At 59.5% G+C, this 16024-nt stretch overlaps 1 protein-coding gene across 3 annotated transcripts; it reads right to left on the bottom strand.

The window, feature by feature from the left end:
- Positions 1-310: 310 nt before the first annotated feature.
- Positions 311-15766, bottom strand: KIAA0513 (KIAA0513 ortholog). Of its 3 annotated transcripts, none has more exons than XM_063410715.1 (13): positions 15567-15766; positions 10459-10930; positions 9699-9798; positions 8911-8984; positions 8715-8785; positions 8043-8250; positions 7594-7634; positions 7091-7169; positions 6537-6614; positions 4981-5010; positions 2574-2654; positions 2231-2325; positions 311-2122 (listed from the first exon to the last, which is right to left on the bottom strand). In XM_063410715.1, exons 2-13 carry the CDS (start codon positions 10785-10787, stop codon positions 2073-2075), a joined length of 1236 nt encoding a protein of 411 aa, XP_063266785.1. In that variant the 5' UTR covers positions 10788-10930; positions 15567-15766; the 3' UTR covers positions 311-2072. The 3 variants fall into 3 exon arrangements, with proteins under 3 accessions (XP_063266785.1, XP_063266786.1, XP_063266787.1); XM_063410716.1 differs by lacking the exon at positions 15567-15766 and adding an exon at positions 14438-14875; XM_063410717.1 differs by lacking the exon at positions 4981-5010 and having other exon boundaries at positions 15567-15764.
- Between the last annotated feature and the right edge of the window lie 258 nt (positions 15767-16024).

The following is a 16024-nucleotide window of genomic DNA, read 5'->3' on the forward strand; positions in this document are numbered from 1 at the left end:
TGAAAAGCACAAGGGAAAAGAAAATAAAAATGAAATCTCCTTTATGTGCCTCTCTGGCTTCAGGGCAAATGCGAACATGTCTGTAAAAGGTGCAACGATTTTTCTCTATTAAAAAATAGATTATCAAAAGGGAGAAGCTGGTGGAGGCACCAGGGACCACTGAGGTCGAACAGGCAGCGTGGAGAAAATCCATCGGCTTAAAACACACAACAACAATTGACCAAAAAATATTTCATTTTTAAGATAATTTATTCCAGTCTCTCTCTCTCTCCCTCTCACACATCCCATCCTTCACACAGTCCCAGTCGAGGAGGATTTATGGCTATTTTTTATTGGATTTTAATTGTTTTCATAGAAAAATACACATGCAAATAATATATATACTTCAGCGCTGAACTTTTCATGTTGGAAAAAAATAACAATAATTATATTAATAATAAAGAAATGAAGGAGGATTTGGGAAAGACCTGAGTGGAGACAGAGACAGGGAAGGCCATGGGGATGGGATGCTCCAGGATCCAGCACATTTTATCCAGCAGGAAGGTGTTCATTGGGAGGAGGGACCAACACCACCCCCTCACCCAAACAAAAACCCTTCTCCAGTAACTCTGCCCAGGTTTGGGGATGGCCAAGGAAAAATTGGTGCTGGATTTGTCCTTCCTGCAAGATCCAGCATGATCCCATCCCCAGCAGAGAGGGAAGCCCAGCTTAGGTCAAAGCATCACTTTGATGCTTGGAAATGACACCAAAAGCATGGAAAAATATCATTTTATGCTAATTCCTAGGGGATCCAGCTGGCAGCACAGGGAAAAGGGATTGACTGAAACCTGGACTGGTATTTCGGGGTGATGGGTTTAGGGTGAGGCTCTCTTGGACCCTTGGCTGTGCAGGGCTGGGGGTTTGTGCCCCTGTGGGCTGCTCCTTGCAGAGGGGAGCAGCGATGTCCCCGTGTCCCCAGAGGTGTCCCCATGTCCCCAGCGATGTCCCTGTGTCCCCAGAGCTGTCCCTGTGCCCCCAGCAATGTCCCTCTGTCCCCAGCAATGTCCCCGTGCCCCCAGCCTCCCTGCAAACACCAAGGTCCAAGGGATAGAGCAGATCTGCTGTGGTGGGAGCTGCCAGCCCTGGAGCAGAGGAGGAGATGTCCTTCATCCAGGGCTATTTCAGGATTGATGGATGAGCAGCTGCAGCGCAGAGCTGGCGAAGGAGAGGGCAGAGAGGAGCAGCCCGGGGAGGGAGGACAATTAATCAAGTGCCACAGGACGCCAGGAGGCTTTGGGAAATGTCACAATCCAGCAGCATCCCGACACTGACAGGGCAGCAGGGAGAGGGAGGAGGCGTTTTCTCATCTCCCGAGCCCAGCAGAGCTGCTCTGCCTCCTCTGCCCGCAATCCTGCCCAAGGGCATGGCTTTTTTCCTGCTGATCCAGGCTAATGATGTGGAGCAAACTGCTGTCTCTTAGCCCAGAGGTACAAACCCACACAGGCAGCGAAGCAAAGGATTCCCCAGGGAAGGATTTCCCCGAGGGTGGCAGCAGCCCCACCCTGCCCATGTCCCCAGGCAGTGTGACATCCCTGGAGACACCCCACAAGCTGAGGGGTGGCCGGGTGCAGCCCCAGCTCCTGGCTGTGGTCCCTGCCATCACCTCCAGCATCAGCAAGGGGACAGCAGCAGGGAAGGGCAGCCTTGGACACCTCTGGATTTACCACCACAGACCCCACCAGCGTTCCATGGGGGCTGCTGCAGACAGCACCTGGGGGCTGCACAGCCACGCTCCTCCTGCTTCCCCCTTGTGTTTTGTTTTGCTTTTTAACCAACAAAATTCCCTTTGGGGGCTGTCTACTCCGAAAATAGAGGCGGGAGGGTCTGGCGAGGGCGGGGGCTGCTTGGCTCCTATGTCTACAGGCTGCCCTGGGGCAGCTCTAGAGTCTGGTGGACGATCATGCAGGTTTTATTGCAGCTCGTGTGGGTGGTTTGGTTTGTAGGTAGCCCAGCTTCAGCCTCAGGTAGCCCCGGGGGCGGGTTCCTCTGCCCTCCCCACCTGTCCGGCCGCCGTCCCTCTGCCGGCCAGGCGGCTACTCGGTGGCCATCTGCTCGATGTGGTCACTGAGCAGCTTGTACTGCTCTGGGAAGGAGAGAGAAAAGGCCTCAGGGGGGCTGCTGAGCCACCCCACCCACGCTCCATCCCCCCAGAACCCCGGCAAGGGGCTGCACACCCTCAGATCTCCCCTACCTTCATCCAAGTTGCCGATGGTCGCCTGCTTCTTGAGGAAGTCACTGCAGAGCTTCTTGTTGAGGCCGAAGGCCAGCATGTTGTGGATGAAGGTGCTGAGGGAGGACAGAGATGCTCTGGGTGAGAGCACGGCCAGGCTGCCCCTTCCTCCCCACCTTCCTCTCCCTCTCCGCAGCCCCCTGGAGCAGGCACTGCGAGGATGCACAGCTCGGTCCCTTCAGCAGAAGGGGTAGGAGCAGGTCCCAGGGAGAGGCATCAAAGATCCTCTGCACCATAAGGGACACCCTGGGAGGTGTCCCCTGTCACCAGCCGGTCCCCAGGGTGGTGCCCATGCCCTGCTCACCCCAGCTGCCCGAAGGTGATGTTCTCGTTGAAGCGCAGGCTGTCGTCGCGCTCCTCCTGCGTCATGTGGCACCACTTCTCCCTGCAAGAACGAGCCACTCTGGCACCCCTCTGTCACCTCTGTCACCTCAGGACCCCCCGGCTGCTTCCTCCCACCCTGGGCCACATTGCTGGGGGACAGGAAGGCACCGAGAGCCCCTCGGAGGACAGGAAGGTGCCGAGAGCCCCTGGGTGTGCTGCTGGGTGTTGGACAAGCTCACAGCATGGATCCACCTGCAGAGCTCTTGCCCTGGAGCAAAGCAAGAGATTCCCCAGGAAAAACCTCGTTCAACCTTGGCTTTGCCTGGCAAGGCCCTTAGATTAAGAGCTAAAACCAGCATCGATCCCTCCAGCACAGAGCTCATCTTCAGTGCCACCCTGGGCACAAGGAGGAAGCAGGGAATGGCTCTGCTGAAGCCCCCCAGCCTGGGAGGGTGACAGGGGGACACCAGGCACCTGTCCCTCATCTGCAGCAAGGCTCCAGCTCCCCAAATCCCCACCAAGGCTCTCCCCAGACGTACCTCCCCCTCCGACAGGGCGGGAGCTCCCACACCCCTCCCCGCGGGCCAAAATGCCAGCGGTGCCCTGAGGATGCCCCGGCTCCACTCGGGCTCCCTGCAGCTGCAGCACGGCCTTAAGGGAGGGAGGGCTTTAAGCTCTGGGTGTTTGCAACCAGCCCGAGGCAGTGGCAGAGTGCCCACCCCGGGAATAAAGCCTGTGCCACAGGGATGTCACTTGGGGTGGTGGCAGCAGGGCTCGGTGCACGCATGCCAGGGAAACTACAGCCCCAGGGTGAAGCCAGCCCCTTCCCGAGAACCAGGTGAGGTCACAGGCAAGGATAAGAGGAGGAAAAGCGAGGAAAAACAGGGATAGGCAGAAGAAAAATGGAGGAGAAGGAAGAGGAGAACAGCAGAAGGGACACTTGTAGCTCGCCAGAACACCAAGCAGGAGGGGGGAGCTGTGACTGGGATGGAGGGGGGATAGAGGGGGTCTCACCCGAAATTCAGGGAGGTTGGCTCAGCCCCAGTGTGGCTGGAACTGGAAGAGGATGGGTGACCCTACAAAGGGAGCCAGGGCCCACTAAATCACCCCAACCCGAAAGTGCAGAGCTGCTGAGCTGAGCCTCCAGCCACCAGCTCACTGCTCACAGGGCTCTGGAAATGTGCACAATATGTTTCAGGGGATTTTTTTTTTTTTTTTTTTTTTTAAGAAAAGAAGGTGTAATTTCTCTCAGACAAAGCTTAGGATAGCAAATAAAACCCACAGCCAAATGTAGAGGCTGAAAGGAGAGGGGAAGAATCGAATTAAGGGGCTTTGAAATCTGGAAGCAAAACTTCACAGACCCCACTGGCTCACTTACAGAGGGAGCATGTTTGTAACTCTTTTTTCCCTGCCTTTTTATGTTTGGGAGGGAAGAAGAAGGGAGAAAAAACATTATCAAAGTGCCCCCAAAAAACCTTGGCCGTGTTTCTGGCTCATTACTGGAGAGTAACATGCCTGGAAAGGGAGGAAACCCACATGTGGCTCCACTCAAAGCCTTTGATCTCCACTGGCCCAGCAGGACAGGCACGGGGTGAGGAACCCCCTGAGCTGTGGGGTTTTATTTTGGGGTCTCCTTGCTGTGCCTGGAAGTGCTGAGAACTCCCCATCAACTCTTTCCCCTTCCAGCAGCAGCAGCGTTCCCCCCACACAGCAAACCCCAGTGATATTTATGTGGTATTTACACCATCCCTCAGCCAGGACATTCCTCAGCCACACACAAAATTCACTGCCAGGCTCCCAAAAATCCCCATCCTCTCGCTAATGCCATCACCTGGAGGGGTTTGCTCCCAGATCCCACATCCAAGAGAGCAGTGACATTCCCAGCTCGTGGCCCCAAGGACACGCTCCCAATTGTGACATGCAGCCCCACCATCTGCAGTTTTAATTTTCTTAAGGGATGGCAGCAGAGAAGTGCATTAAAAATGGAAAAGGAGCAGCTTTTCCAGCTGGCAAAGGATCCCCAGCACCTCTAAGTGGCAGCAGAAGCCAGGAGCAAGCAGGAAGGACAGGAGAGGGGGATGCTTTCTACACAGAGAGACTCAGTTCGTGTCCAAAACCTGCCCAGAGGGATGTTCCCAGCAAAATATCCCAGCTTGAAACCATTCAGGCTCCCTTTTTACAAACCACATGAAAGAGGAGCCAATCTAAACCCCTCTGGCCCTTTGGGAGGGCGATGCTCTTCCTCCAACCTCAGGCAATTCCTCCTCCTCCACGGAGAAAGGGCCCTGCAGACCCCCCAAAACGCATCCCCCCCTCCCCGGGGCAGGAGCTGGGCCTGAAGCGAGCACCAGGCTGTGGACACTCAGGAAGGACAGGGACAGACACACCTCTTCTCCTCTTCCTCCCCAGTGTTCCCTCTGGAGCGGCGGCAGAAACGGGGCCCACAAAAGTGGCGTGAAAAGATCATGCAAGACAGAGGGATGGAGGGGAACGGAGAGAAGAAGAGACGGAAGAAGGTTGTTAGAGGCACAGAGAGAGGAAAGAGAGAGAAAAAGAGGAGTTTAGTTCTGATTCCTTCCCCCCCTCCCCTGCCCTCCCCGCCCAGAGGAGGAAAAACCTCCCCAGGTCTGGCTGCAGCCCTGGGAGGACAAAGCTCGGCCACCCCGGGGATGTCCTGGTCACCCCATCACAGAGATGGCCTCAACTCCATCCCCACGGACCTTCTGGGCATCTGCCATGGCCTGGGACCGACCTGGAATTCCAAGCCCAGACCCACCAAGCACGTCCTCCCTGCAGAGTTTCAAAGCTCAGCCCAGCAGAGTGTCCCAGCTCACTGCCAGGATTCCGCATCCTCTCCAGAGGACCCGGGGGGATCCCCACCACCTCCACCCCCCCTGAGACACTCAGGATGCTCCAGGCTGCGGCTCCCAAAGCTCCTTTGTCAGCCAGGCTCGTTCCTGCAGCCCGGGCAGACTCAGCCATCAGATTAATTGGGAAAGGCACCCGGAGCAGGGAGCAGCTGCCGGTGGCGTCTGTCCTTGTGAGGCATTTGCTGCTGCTAATTTGGGGCTTAATCAAAGCAAACGTGGTTATGGTTACAGTGCTGCTCAGTAGGCTCTTCCCGTGCTTGCTTGGGAATAAACAAAAAAAAGGAAAACGATAAAGGGGAAAACGGGGATTGATCCAGGAGCTGAGCTTGGCACAGCACCCCAGGGTGCGAGCCAGGGCTGCTGCGGCTCGGCTGGGGATTGGGGAGGACACAGAGGGGGCTCAGAAGGGCTGCCAGCCCTCCTGAAAGGGGCGGCTCGATCGCTCCGAGCTTCCCGTCCGGGAGCTCAGAGCCCCGGGGCACTGCACAGGCAGAGGAGGGGCCGGCTGGGATAGGAGACTGCGCTCAGGAGAGAAGGGAGAGGCTGGAGCCCCACACAGCCCCGGGGGGAGCAAGAGACGGGCACAAGCTCAGTCCCACCCACCTCTGCAGCCCCCGACACGAGCTGCCCCTTCCCTGGCAGGTTCAGCACAATTTTTGGGGCTGGCAGTGCCACCGTCCCCAGGTTCTCCCCTTGCTGGCTGCAGGTTGTCCCTGCTGGGGACAGCTGGGGACATCCCCTCCATCCCCTGCACCTCCCTGACGGCTGCACCCAGCACCTCCCAGACCTGCTGGCAAACTCAGCACCAAGAGCCTGAGCCCTGGCTGGGATTTCTGGGCACTTCTCTAGAGCTTGGCTCCTCCAAAAATACTGCACAACAAGCAAGAAAACCTCCCTGCTCCCAAACCCTGCAGACCTCACCAGCCCACCCCAGTGCTCCCAGCAGATTTCCAGTCAGGGATGGAAAGCAGAGCCTTTCCCAAGGTTGGACAAGCTCAGGGCTGTTGGGAGCAGCACCCTGGGGTGCTGGAGGGGACATGGGGGTCTCGTGATCCCACAGGGACCTGTCCTACCTGGTGGTGGGGGACCTCTTCCTGCGCTCGCAGTGCACGGCGTCGAAGAAGGCGGCGTTCCAGAACCGCAGGTTGTGCCTGCAGGGAGGGAGGGACACGCTGGGAATGGGATTTTAAATCAAATGATAAATTGGGATTTTATCATTAGGAACACCCACAGGGTGCCCAGAGCAGCTGTGGCTGCCCTGGATCCCTGGAAGTGTCCAAGGCCAGGCTGGACAGGGCTTGGAGCAGCCTGGGACAGTGGGAGGTGTCCCTGCCATGGAGGGCATGGAATGGGATGAGCTTTAAGGTCCCTTCCAACCCAAACCATTCCAGGATTCCACAATCTCGCCCAGCCTGTCCCTGAGTCCTCCCAAGGGTCAGGATGGGCCAAACAACCCTGGCAGATCTCTGGCCCAGCCCTTTGGTGGCTGCAAACACACTCCCAATAGCACAAGGGACGTGCCAAAGCCAAGGCCAGCTCTGGGAGGGCACTTGTGAACCCCTGGGGACACGAGGCCAGCAGGACAATCCCCTCCCCAGGCAGGAGCCAGCTCGCCCCAGGGCTTTACCAGATGGGCTGCTGCTTGAGGTGCATGTACAGGTAGATCTTCTCCCCTTTCTTCTCCTCCTCCGGGCTCTGCAGGGACACTGTGGGGACACACAGTCACACGCCAGCATCTGGGGGACTCCCACCTTCCCACCCACGCGTGGGTTTTGTGCCCACTCCCAGTTTGGTTTGCAAACCAAACACATCCTCTGCACATCCACAGCAAGGGCAAGAGGAGCTCTGAGTGCCCTTGGAGGGCAGGGGTGTCCCAGGAGGATCCTGGAGGGGCTGGGCCACTGGTCTGGGAGCACACACAGCTACTGGGGGACACTGGTGCAGCACCAAAGCTCAGAGGCAGTGCCCAAACCTCTGCAGCCTGTGACACCGAGGACAAGATCCTCGCAGGATGAGAGTTGTGCCTGGAATTTCAAAGCCAGCCCCAAGGAATTCCAGCGTTTCCAACCCTCTCTCCTTCCCCAGGGCTGCCTTGGCCATGCCCATTTCAGCAATGCTGGCTGCACTCACCCGTCTTCTTCAGCTTCTCCTTTGGTTTGTCCTCACCTTCGCTGTGGCACAAGAAATCAATGTCAGCTCCAAAAATCCTGTCCCTCCAACAGCCCATGGCCCCCCGGCAAAGGGAACCTCATTTGAAAGACCCCCTGACCCCCTGCCACCACCCCCAGGGCCAGGAAGGTGACAAAGTGACATCCCTGCCCTCAGACCCAGTACAGAGGTGATGCAGATGATCACGAGCTTGGAACCACACAACTCCATGGCTGTGACAAATTAGGAGGAATTAGGACAATGGCCAAGGGAAACAGAACTCCCAGACCAGGAGGTGACAGTGACTAAAGCGTGGGACCAGGCTGGAGATGTCCCCTCATGGCCATGGCAGCCCCGTGGTGGCCCCACACCCCTGGCTCAGTGATGATGTGGGCGCCTGCCCAGCCCCCTGCCCACCCGAGGGTACCCACTCGCTCTTTTTGGGGGAAGGACCCTTCAGTTTGGTCTCCAGGCCCCCAAAGAAGCCTTTGACGTTCTCTGTCTTGGCCGAGGTGTTTTTCAGCAGCCTCTCTGCAATGTCCTTCTTCTCAGCCAGCCACGTGTTCGCCGACTTCAGGTACGAGTCGATGCTGCCCGTGGGCTTCTCCTTGGTCTCCAAGGGCAGGGCCTGAGGTTTCCCTGGGGAAAATGTGCCGGGAGCTAAGCAGGTCCACGACCCTGAGCGCTGCCAGCTCCTGGGGACCCCATCCAGCTCCACACTGCACCACCAGGAGATGGAAACAGCCAAGATCCCATCCCTCTCCCTGGAGGTTTTTATTTTTATCCTCCCCACTCCCATTTTGGATAGAAAATCCCCGTGGAGGAGAGGTCACTGCACACCAAACAACAAACCAAGGTGTTTCTGGGCTGTGGTATTCACATCCCACCCCCTGGGGCTGGGATCATTTAGGGGTTGTCACATACAAAAATTCCTGGCTGGAAGCAAGGACAGAGCAGCATCCCCACCCCAGCGAGGGGCTCTGCCAGGTTTGCATGGATTCTGGGCTCTTTTCCACCTGGGACACCCCTGCAAACACCTCTCCCACATTTCAAACCAGCCCCCAGCAGCAGCAGAGCCCCCACAGGGGCGCAGGTCCCCTTACCTATGTAGTAATAGGTGAAACACATGGTCATGAGGTTCTTGGCAGGGCTGAAATCGTCCATCTGGTGACACCTGGCACAGAGGGAGGGCTCAGTGGGGACAGCCCGTGGTGGGACCCAGTCACAGCCCTGCCTTTGGGGGTACCACAGAGGGCATTTTTGGGGTACCACAGAGGCCCGGAGTGCCCCAGGACTTACTCAAAGAGCACGAGGGCGAAGGACTGCATCAGGCGGTAGAAGGTCTGCTCCGACACGCACTTGGAGTTGCAGCGCTGCAGGGACAGAGCCCAGGGCTCAGTCTGGGTGCTCTCATTTCAGGGCCATTAAAATCTGATCCTGCTTTCCTTGTGTTAACTCCTCCTCTGATCCAAACCCTAAAAATCTACCCCTACAACACTCATAAAACCCTCATGACTCGGTCCCTGTCGGGCTCTCTCCGTCCTCGCCCTCACCTTCCTCCCTCTCCCTCGTCCTGGGGAAAATAAAAACAGATCCTGGTGCTTCACAAAAGAGAGATTTGTCTCCTCTGTTTTCCCTGCCTTGTACCTCCCTGGACACGATGGTCACCGCTGCCACACAATGCAAATTTCAGCACAGCAGCAGGAACAGCCTCAGCCCCCTGGGACCCCCCACCCTGGGCAGGGGGGAAAAGACCACCCATGGCTGGGTGTCCCCCTCACAGACAGCCTTGTGCCTGTCTGGGTTTGGTTGGTTTTTTATTTTTTTATTTTTAGGGAATAGGATGTGTTGGAGGGATTTAATTTTAAATAAGACGAGTGAATTCTCTCCCACGTTGCACCAAGTGTGTATTTAACTGCTCAAAATGTATTTATTCACTCCTGTATCTCCTTCTGCTGTGGCTCCTCATTTTCCTTGAGTTCCTGCCTTCCAAAAATACTCCTTTGGGATATAAATAAATCTCCCTGGCCCGAGGTTGTTGCCAAGCCCACGCAGGATCCCTGCTGCCTCCCCACCCCTCCCCTTACCTGGGCGCTCACGTATCTCGCAAACCACTCCCTGCCCTTCCCGTTCTCGCTGCTGCACAGCTCCCCAAACCTGGCCTTCTCCTCTTGGTCCAGATCCTCTCTGAAACAGGGAAAAATTTAAAAAAAATCATTAAAGACAAGGATGTGACCTGCACCCTCTTGGCATCAGCATCCTGGTGCTGGAGGAAGGCAGAGGAAGAGGAGGAGAGGAGCATCCATTTTGTCATCCCTCGCCTTGCGCTGCTCTTTTCTTCCTCACTGGCAGGAGGGAAACCAAAGGCTGAGGGAGAAGGGAAGAGCCAAAGAAGCACGAGCAGAAACTGAGCTCCAGAGACAGGCACGGAGCCCCAGAGCAAAACCAAGCCCTGCTGCTGCTCCTCGCACTCCATTTGCTCCATCCAGCCTGACATGGAGACCACGGCACCGGCAGCGGGGGGATGCAGGGCTGGGGGCTCAGCCACGGGGACCCTGGGCACCCACGGGGACCCTGGGCACCCACGGGAGCCACTCAGTGAGCATCAGTGGGGAGAGGAGATGGGCACAGCAAGCCCCTGGTGTGGCAATGGGGAGAGAGAAGCAGGGAGGGGAGCTGGGGGTGGAAGAGGAGCTGGGATGTGACCAGGAGAGGGGCGCAAGGCAAAAGCCACATCCCCCTGAGCACCGAAGGGAAGGGCACAAAGTGCTGCTCCCGGGGTGGGGAACAGCCAGGCCCAACCCCATCCCCTGGGGGGTCCCTGGCACTGCCAGCCCCCTCGCTCACCCCCCGGTGAAGATCTTCTCCACGTAGCTCCGCATGAACTCGCGGCGCTCGGCCGTGGCCTCGTCCTGCGCCGACTCCGTGCTGTGGCTGGAGGAGAAGGACTCGATGGAGGAGGAGCGGCGGTGGCCACGCCAGTGCCCCGGGGAGTCCCCCATGTCATTCTCGCTGTCTGCTGACTCGGTGGCATCGCTCTCCTCGGTGGCCTCGTCCCCTGTGCCCCCCGGGTGGCCGCTGTCCCCGGGAGCAGCGGGCTCTGAGGGGTCACGGGCGGGCGTGTCGGTGTCAAAGTCAATGAGGTTCCCCACGGGCACGTCCAGAGGGGCCTCCATGGCTCTCCCCGGGGGTGTGGCAGTGTTGGGGACACTCTCTCCTCGTCCTTGTGCTCCTCACTGGGGCGTGGAGGCCATCGCTGGCAGGACGCTGGCTAAGGCAGGCAGGACCTCCCAGAGGGGCACAGGCTACCACAGGACATCTGAAAGACACAGGGAGGGCAAAAGTGAGGACAGGACCCCGACGGAAGCACCACCACTCGGGCAAGGGCACCGGCCACGATGTCCCCAGGATGTCCATCAGCAGCAGAGGGACAGGCAGAGCTGGCTGCTCTCCACCAGCCACGTGAATCAGCAGTCCCATGGAAAGCTCGCCTGCTTTCGGCACTGCTCGAGAGGGTTTTCCATCCTTTAGCCCAGAACAGGGACAACTGGAGCCTCAGCTCCGTATGTCACATGTGGGATGTGACATCTCGCGGCCTGACGGGCAAAACTGGGCTGGCAGGAGCCAGCAGCTGGCAGGACACTGGTGGCTCTCCAGGGCAGCCCTGCCATCCTTCTGTCCCTGCCCTCCCTCTGCCCACGGGTCTGTCTGACCCCGTTTGGAAACAGGATCATCTCCAGGGTAGAGCATCCTGGATTTTAACACACCCGGACTTAGCTGGGGATGGAGAGGGGATGCTGGGCACGACAGGAACTGGAACAGGATGAGGATGCAGAGCTCTGCACTGCAGTTAAGGAGTTTTGGCACCCCAGATTGCAAAGGAGGCACAGAGACCACGGGGATGGGGATGGATTGGGATGTTCCAGTCATCCTGGACAGTGCTGCAGCAAAGGAGGCGAGGAAAGGGCCACCCTGGACTGCCCCCGTGTCAGAGAGCACTGATAAACTCAGTGAGGGCATTTCTGCCCCAGGAAGTGGTGAATTGCAGTTTCTGAGACCCAGCAGCCGGGCACAGGGTGGGACAGGAGCAGGGACAGCAGCACAGGTGACAGGTGACAGTGACAAACCCAGGGCAGCACCACAGCAACACGGACACAGCCCCTCTGCCTTCCAGGGAACTGATCCCAGGACACAGGCAACCACCCCCAGAGCAAAAACCCCCCAAAGGACCCATGTCCAGTTCATCAGACAAACAGGAGTCCAAACCGAAACCAAATCTGACGTGTTTCACCAAGCACAGCACAGTGGGCAAACAGCCCCTGGGCTGCAGGAGCAGCCAATCTTCAGCAGCATCCCCTCCCTCCTCCTCCTCTCCTCCAGGGACCCCTTGGGGCACCAGACAGCGAGACAAACACAGCTCCCTGTGTGGCTGGGAAAAGCCCCTGTCCCCCAGAGACAGCAGGGACAGAAAGGAAAGTCACCTCAGGTGGCAGAGCCCATGCAGCCTCCTCTGTTGGCAGCCTGCTGTCCCAGCCTCCCTCACGCTGAGCCCCCTGGCACACACCTAAAGCTGCAGCTCTCCCGGAGCTGCAGGGACACTGCTGCACTCCAGGAGCTGTGCAGAGGTTGGCTCCCGGGAGAGGAGCAGCCCAGGGCTGCGGCACAGCAGGGACTGGCAGTGTTCCCACAGGGACTCAGCCAGCTGCAGCCTGGCTCTGTGTCCCTGGCAGTGTGACCCATCCCAAACCACCCCTCCAGCTGCAGGGACCTCCATCCATCCATCCCTCCCTCCATCCATCCCTCCCTCCCTCCATCCCTCTCTCCATCCACCCATCCATCCCTCCCTCCCTCCATCCCTCCATCTATCCCTCCATCCCTCCACCCCCAGCCCTGCCCATTCCCACAGCAGCTGCAAGGTCCCTTCTGGCACTGTTGGAGAGAAGGTTCCAGAGAGAGCTCAGAGCCCCTTCCAGTGCCTGAAGGGGCTCCAGGAGAGCTGGAGAGGGACTTTGGATAAAGGCGTGGAGGGACAGGACACAGGGAATGCGTTCTCACTGGCAGATGGCAGGGTTGGATGGGATATTGGGAAGGAATTCCTCCCTGTGAGGGTGGGGAGGGCCTGGCACAGGGCTCCCCATGACCCTCTGGGGGAGAGGACCTGGAGTTCAGCCCAGGAGCCCCAGGGAGTGCATCCTGCTCACAGAGGGATGGAAAAGGTTTAATCCCTCATTGACCAGCTCATGGCAAAGCCCTGCCCTTGAGTGAAGGCCACCAAAGGTGTTGGCAGCTGCCAGGGGTGCCCAGGCTTCCCAGGAACATCCAAAGGGGTTGGGTTCTCAGCACAGAGCCCAGAAGAGCTTCAAAACCAAAACCAGCTCCAAAAGCAGCCCTGTTCCCAGTCCACGACCTGCCCATTGCTCCAGCAGAACAAATCCAGGGAAGGAACAGCCAAAACACCAAACGAGAGCCTCAGGTCCCACATGACCTGCCCTTGAATGCAGCATTCCTGGCTGGATCTCCCAGCATCCCTAAGCCCTGCACAGTTTCCCCTCGGGGCTTTTTCCAGGTGTGTTGGGTGCTGAGGTCAGGCTTGCTGCAATTCACACCTGGGAAATGGGATCCAACCCCAGTTTGCCACAGTGGAAATCCCAGTGGGGAGCAGGATTTGGCCAGCCTGTGTCCCAGCTCTCCTCTCCCTCCAAGCACGGCGTCCCAGTGCTCCCAGCCTGTCCCCAGAGCTGGATGACAAACTGAGATAATCCCTGTTATCAGCCCAGGCGTGGGTGACATCCCACACGATGACAGCGCTCAAACCCACACACCAGACAGTGCTCCAGCCTGCAACCGTCAGGGATGACTAAAAACTGTAATTAAAGCACAGAAACCTCTGGCTGCCTCCTGGTAGCCCCATCCCTGCAGTCTGGCACCCAGACGGAGTGCAGGAGCTCTGAGAGCCCCTGGGAACATTCAGCTCCGGGAAAGGGGAAAAGCCACAACCGATGCTCCTGCAGGGCTTGTCTTGACAGCCCGGAGGGGACAACTCTGCTCCTCTGGACACAGCCACGAGCTCTGCAGGGAGCTCTGGCACTGCATCCATGCCAAGGGCTGCGGGTCCAAGGGCTGCCCGTGTGGGGGTGGGGACGCTCCCTGGGCATCCCTGGCCAGGGCAGGGTTTGTGCCCCGTGCTGCAGCACAGAGCATTCCAACACATCCCAGGCCTCTCTCCAGCTGTGCCAGAGGAAAAGTCCTTCCCAGCCTTTGGGAAGGGGCCAGAGCTGCCTTCTCCCGGGCCATGTGCTGGTGCCCTGCAGAGGAGGCAGCCCTGATGCAGGGGACACGCTCAGGGAGTCACGGCTGCTGAGGGGCTGGCAAAGCGCCTCTGCTCACTGCTGGCACCTCTCCAGGCTGCGGCCTTGCACAGGAACCCTCCCTTGTCCCACCCTCACACCGCCCTGGCACGGGAATGGCACGGGAATGGCACGGGAATAGCACTGGCACAGCCCAGGGCCGCCCCGTAGCCACCCACCCGCGGGTCTGCCCGGGCTCTGCGGGCACGGAGCCAGCCCGGCCGGGCTCTGCAGGGCACCCTGGGCACGGCTGAGTGCCTGCCAAGGGAAACTCCCTGTGCCGGGAGGGAACAGCGTGTTTCCTCGCAGGAAACTGGTCAGTCTTGTTCCCTCGTGTTCCTCCCCCGGGGAGAACACGCCGGCGGCGGGGTCACGGCTCCCGGGTACAGATCAGTGCCAGGTCCCCAAATTAGCCCTAAACTCAGAGGAACCGCGCTTAGCCCCCTCCCAAGCGCCGCACTGAATTTAAACTCACAGACCTCCTTGTTCAAACGCATCCTGTCGCTTTGGAGAGCCGGAACTCCTCCCGGCCGGCCCCGCCGCAGGTGCGCTCCGCTCCCGGTGCCGGGACGCGCTCCCGGCTCCACCGGGGAGGCTCAGGCTGTGTTCTGGCCGTTCTGCAGCACTGCCCGCAGCCTCGTAGGACAATTCCCTGCGTGCCAGGGGTACCCGAGAGCGGTGCCCGGCTGGGCTGGCACAGGGGGGCAGAGCCCGCGCACACGCGGGGCGAGCCAGAGTCAGCTCCGGGCTCATCCTGAGCCTGTTCCGGGAGCCCGATGGCTGCTGAGGGAGGGGTTTGGGCGAGTGATGGGTGTAGGTCTGGAGGATCCTTTCCCCAGCATCATCTCCTCTCCCGGCCCCGGCGCTGGGGCGCTGCTGAATTCCCGGTGGATCCTTCCCCTTCCTGACAGAACCATCACCCAGCGCTCAAACCGGAGCCATTTCCAGGGAATCTGAAGCCAGGCGAGCTCCCAGCTTGCCCCGCTTCCAGAGAGCCTTTTCCTTTTCCCCGGCTGCCATCAGACACCAGATGGCAGCTCCCCGTTCGCCTGGAGTTGCGAGGAGAATTAAATGTCTCCTGAATAGACCCGAGCTGCGTAAGCCGCGCTTTTGTGCCGAGCAGCGGTTTCTCCTTTCACCCTTCCCAGCTCCCACAGCTCCCACACCGCACTCGGGCAAGGCCACATCCCCAGGGAGCCCCAGAAGGGAGATCCTCATTCTGCAATTCCCATTTTCACCTGGCCAAAATGCCTCTCGGGGTCCACACCAGGCTGGATTTGGGAAATGAGCCCCCGAAAAGCACACGCGGGGGGGTCCCTGCCCCGACCAGCCCCAGCCCCCCATTCCCACGGGAAATGCTGCTCCCAGCCCCTGCGGAGGGGTCGGGATGCGCTGCCAGCGAGCCCGGGGACACCGGGGGGATGGAGGATCCCCGGCCGCGCTGAGCTGGGAGACAGCCGGGAAAAAAAGCGGAGCATCCCCTCCCGGCGAGAGACGGGGACAGAGCACGGATGAAACCCCAGCCGAGCCCAGGCCTGTCCCCAAGCGGGGTCACCGCGCCATCGCCATCCTCCCTCCTCCTCCTCCTCTGCCTCGCTCGGCTTTTACCTGCAGCCGGGAGCCCGGCAGCGCCTCTGCTCGCCGCCGGCTCAGCAGCATCCGGCCCGGGCTGGCCGGCAGGGCCGGCACCCGGGAAAGGGCGATGGAGGCGACGCGGGGACGCTGCGCTGCCTCCGTCCCTCCGTCCGTCCGCCCGTCCCTCCGTCCGTCCCTCCCTCCCTGCGGAGCTCCGGCGCTCCGCGGTGCCCACGCGCGGCTGCGCGCACGGCGCCGGCTCCCGGGAAAGGCTGGGAAAAGCTCCCGGGAAAGGCTGGGAAAAGCTCCCGGGAAAGGGGCCCGGGGAAAAAGCTCCCGGGAAAGGGGCCCGGGGAAAAAGCTCCCGGGAAAGGGGCCCGGGGAAAAAGCTCCCGGGAAAGGGGCCCGGGGAAAAAGCTCCCGGGAAAGGGGCCCGGGGAAAAGCCCCCGGGAAAGGGCCCAGGGAAAATCTCCCGGGGTCATCCCACCAC

Source organism: Prinia subflava, chromosome 13, assembly GCF_021018805.1.
Source record: "Prinia subflava isolate CZ2003 ecotype Zambia chromosome 13, Cam_Psub_1.2, whole genome shotgun sequence".
Classification (NCBI taxonomy): domain Eukaryota; kingdom Metazoa; phylum Chordata; class Aves; order Passeriformes; family Cisticolidae; genus Prinia; species Prinia subflava.

Coding starts and splice junctions, on each gene's coding strand:
- KIAA0513 (XM_063410715.1), bottom strand. CDS start 10,787: ATGGAGGCCCCTCTGGACGTGCCCGTGGGGAACCTCATTGACTTTGAC. Junction 8,985..9,698: donor CGAGATACGTGAGCGCCCAG/GTAAGGGGAGGG, acceptor CTGTCCCTGCAG/CGCTGCAACTCCAAGTGCGT. Junction 2,655..4,980: donor GGGGAGGAAGAGGAGAAGAG/GTGTGTCTGTCC, acceptor TCGTTCTTGCAG/GGAGAAGTGGTGCCACATGA.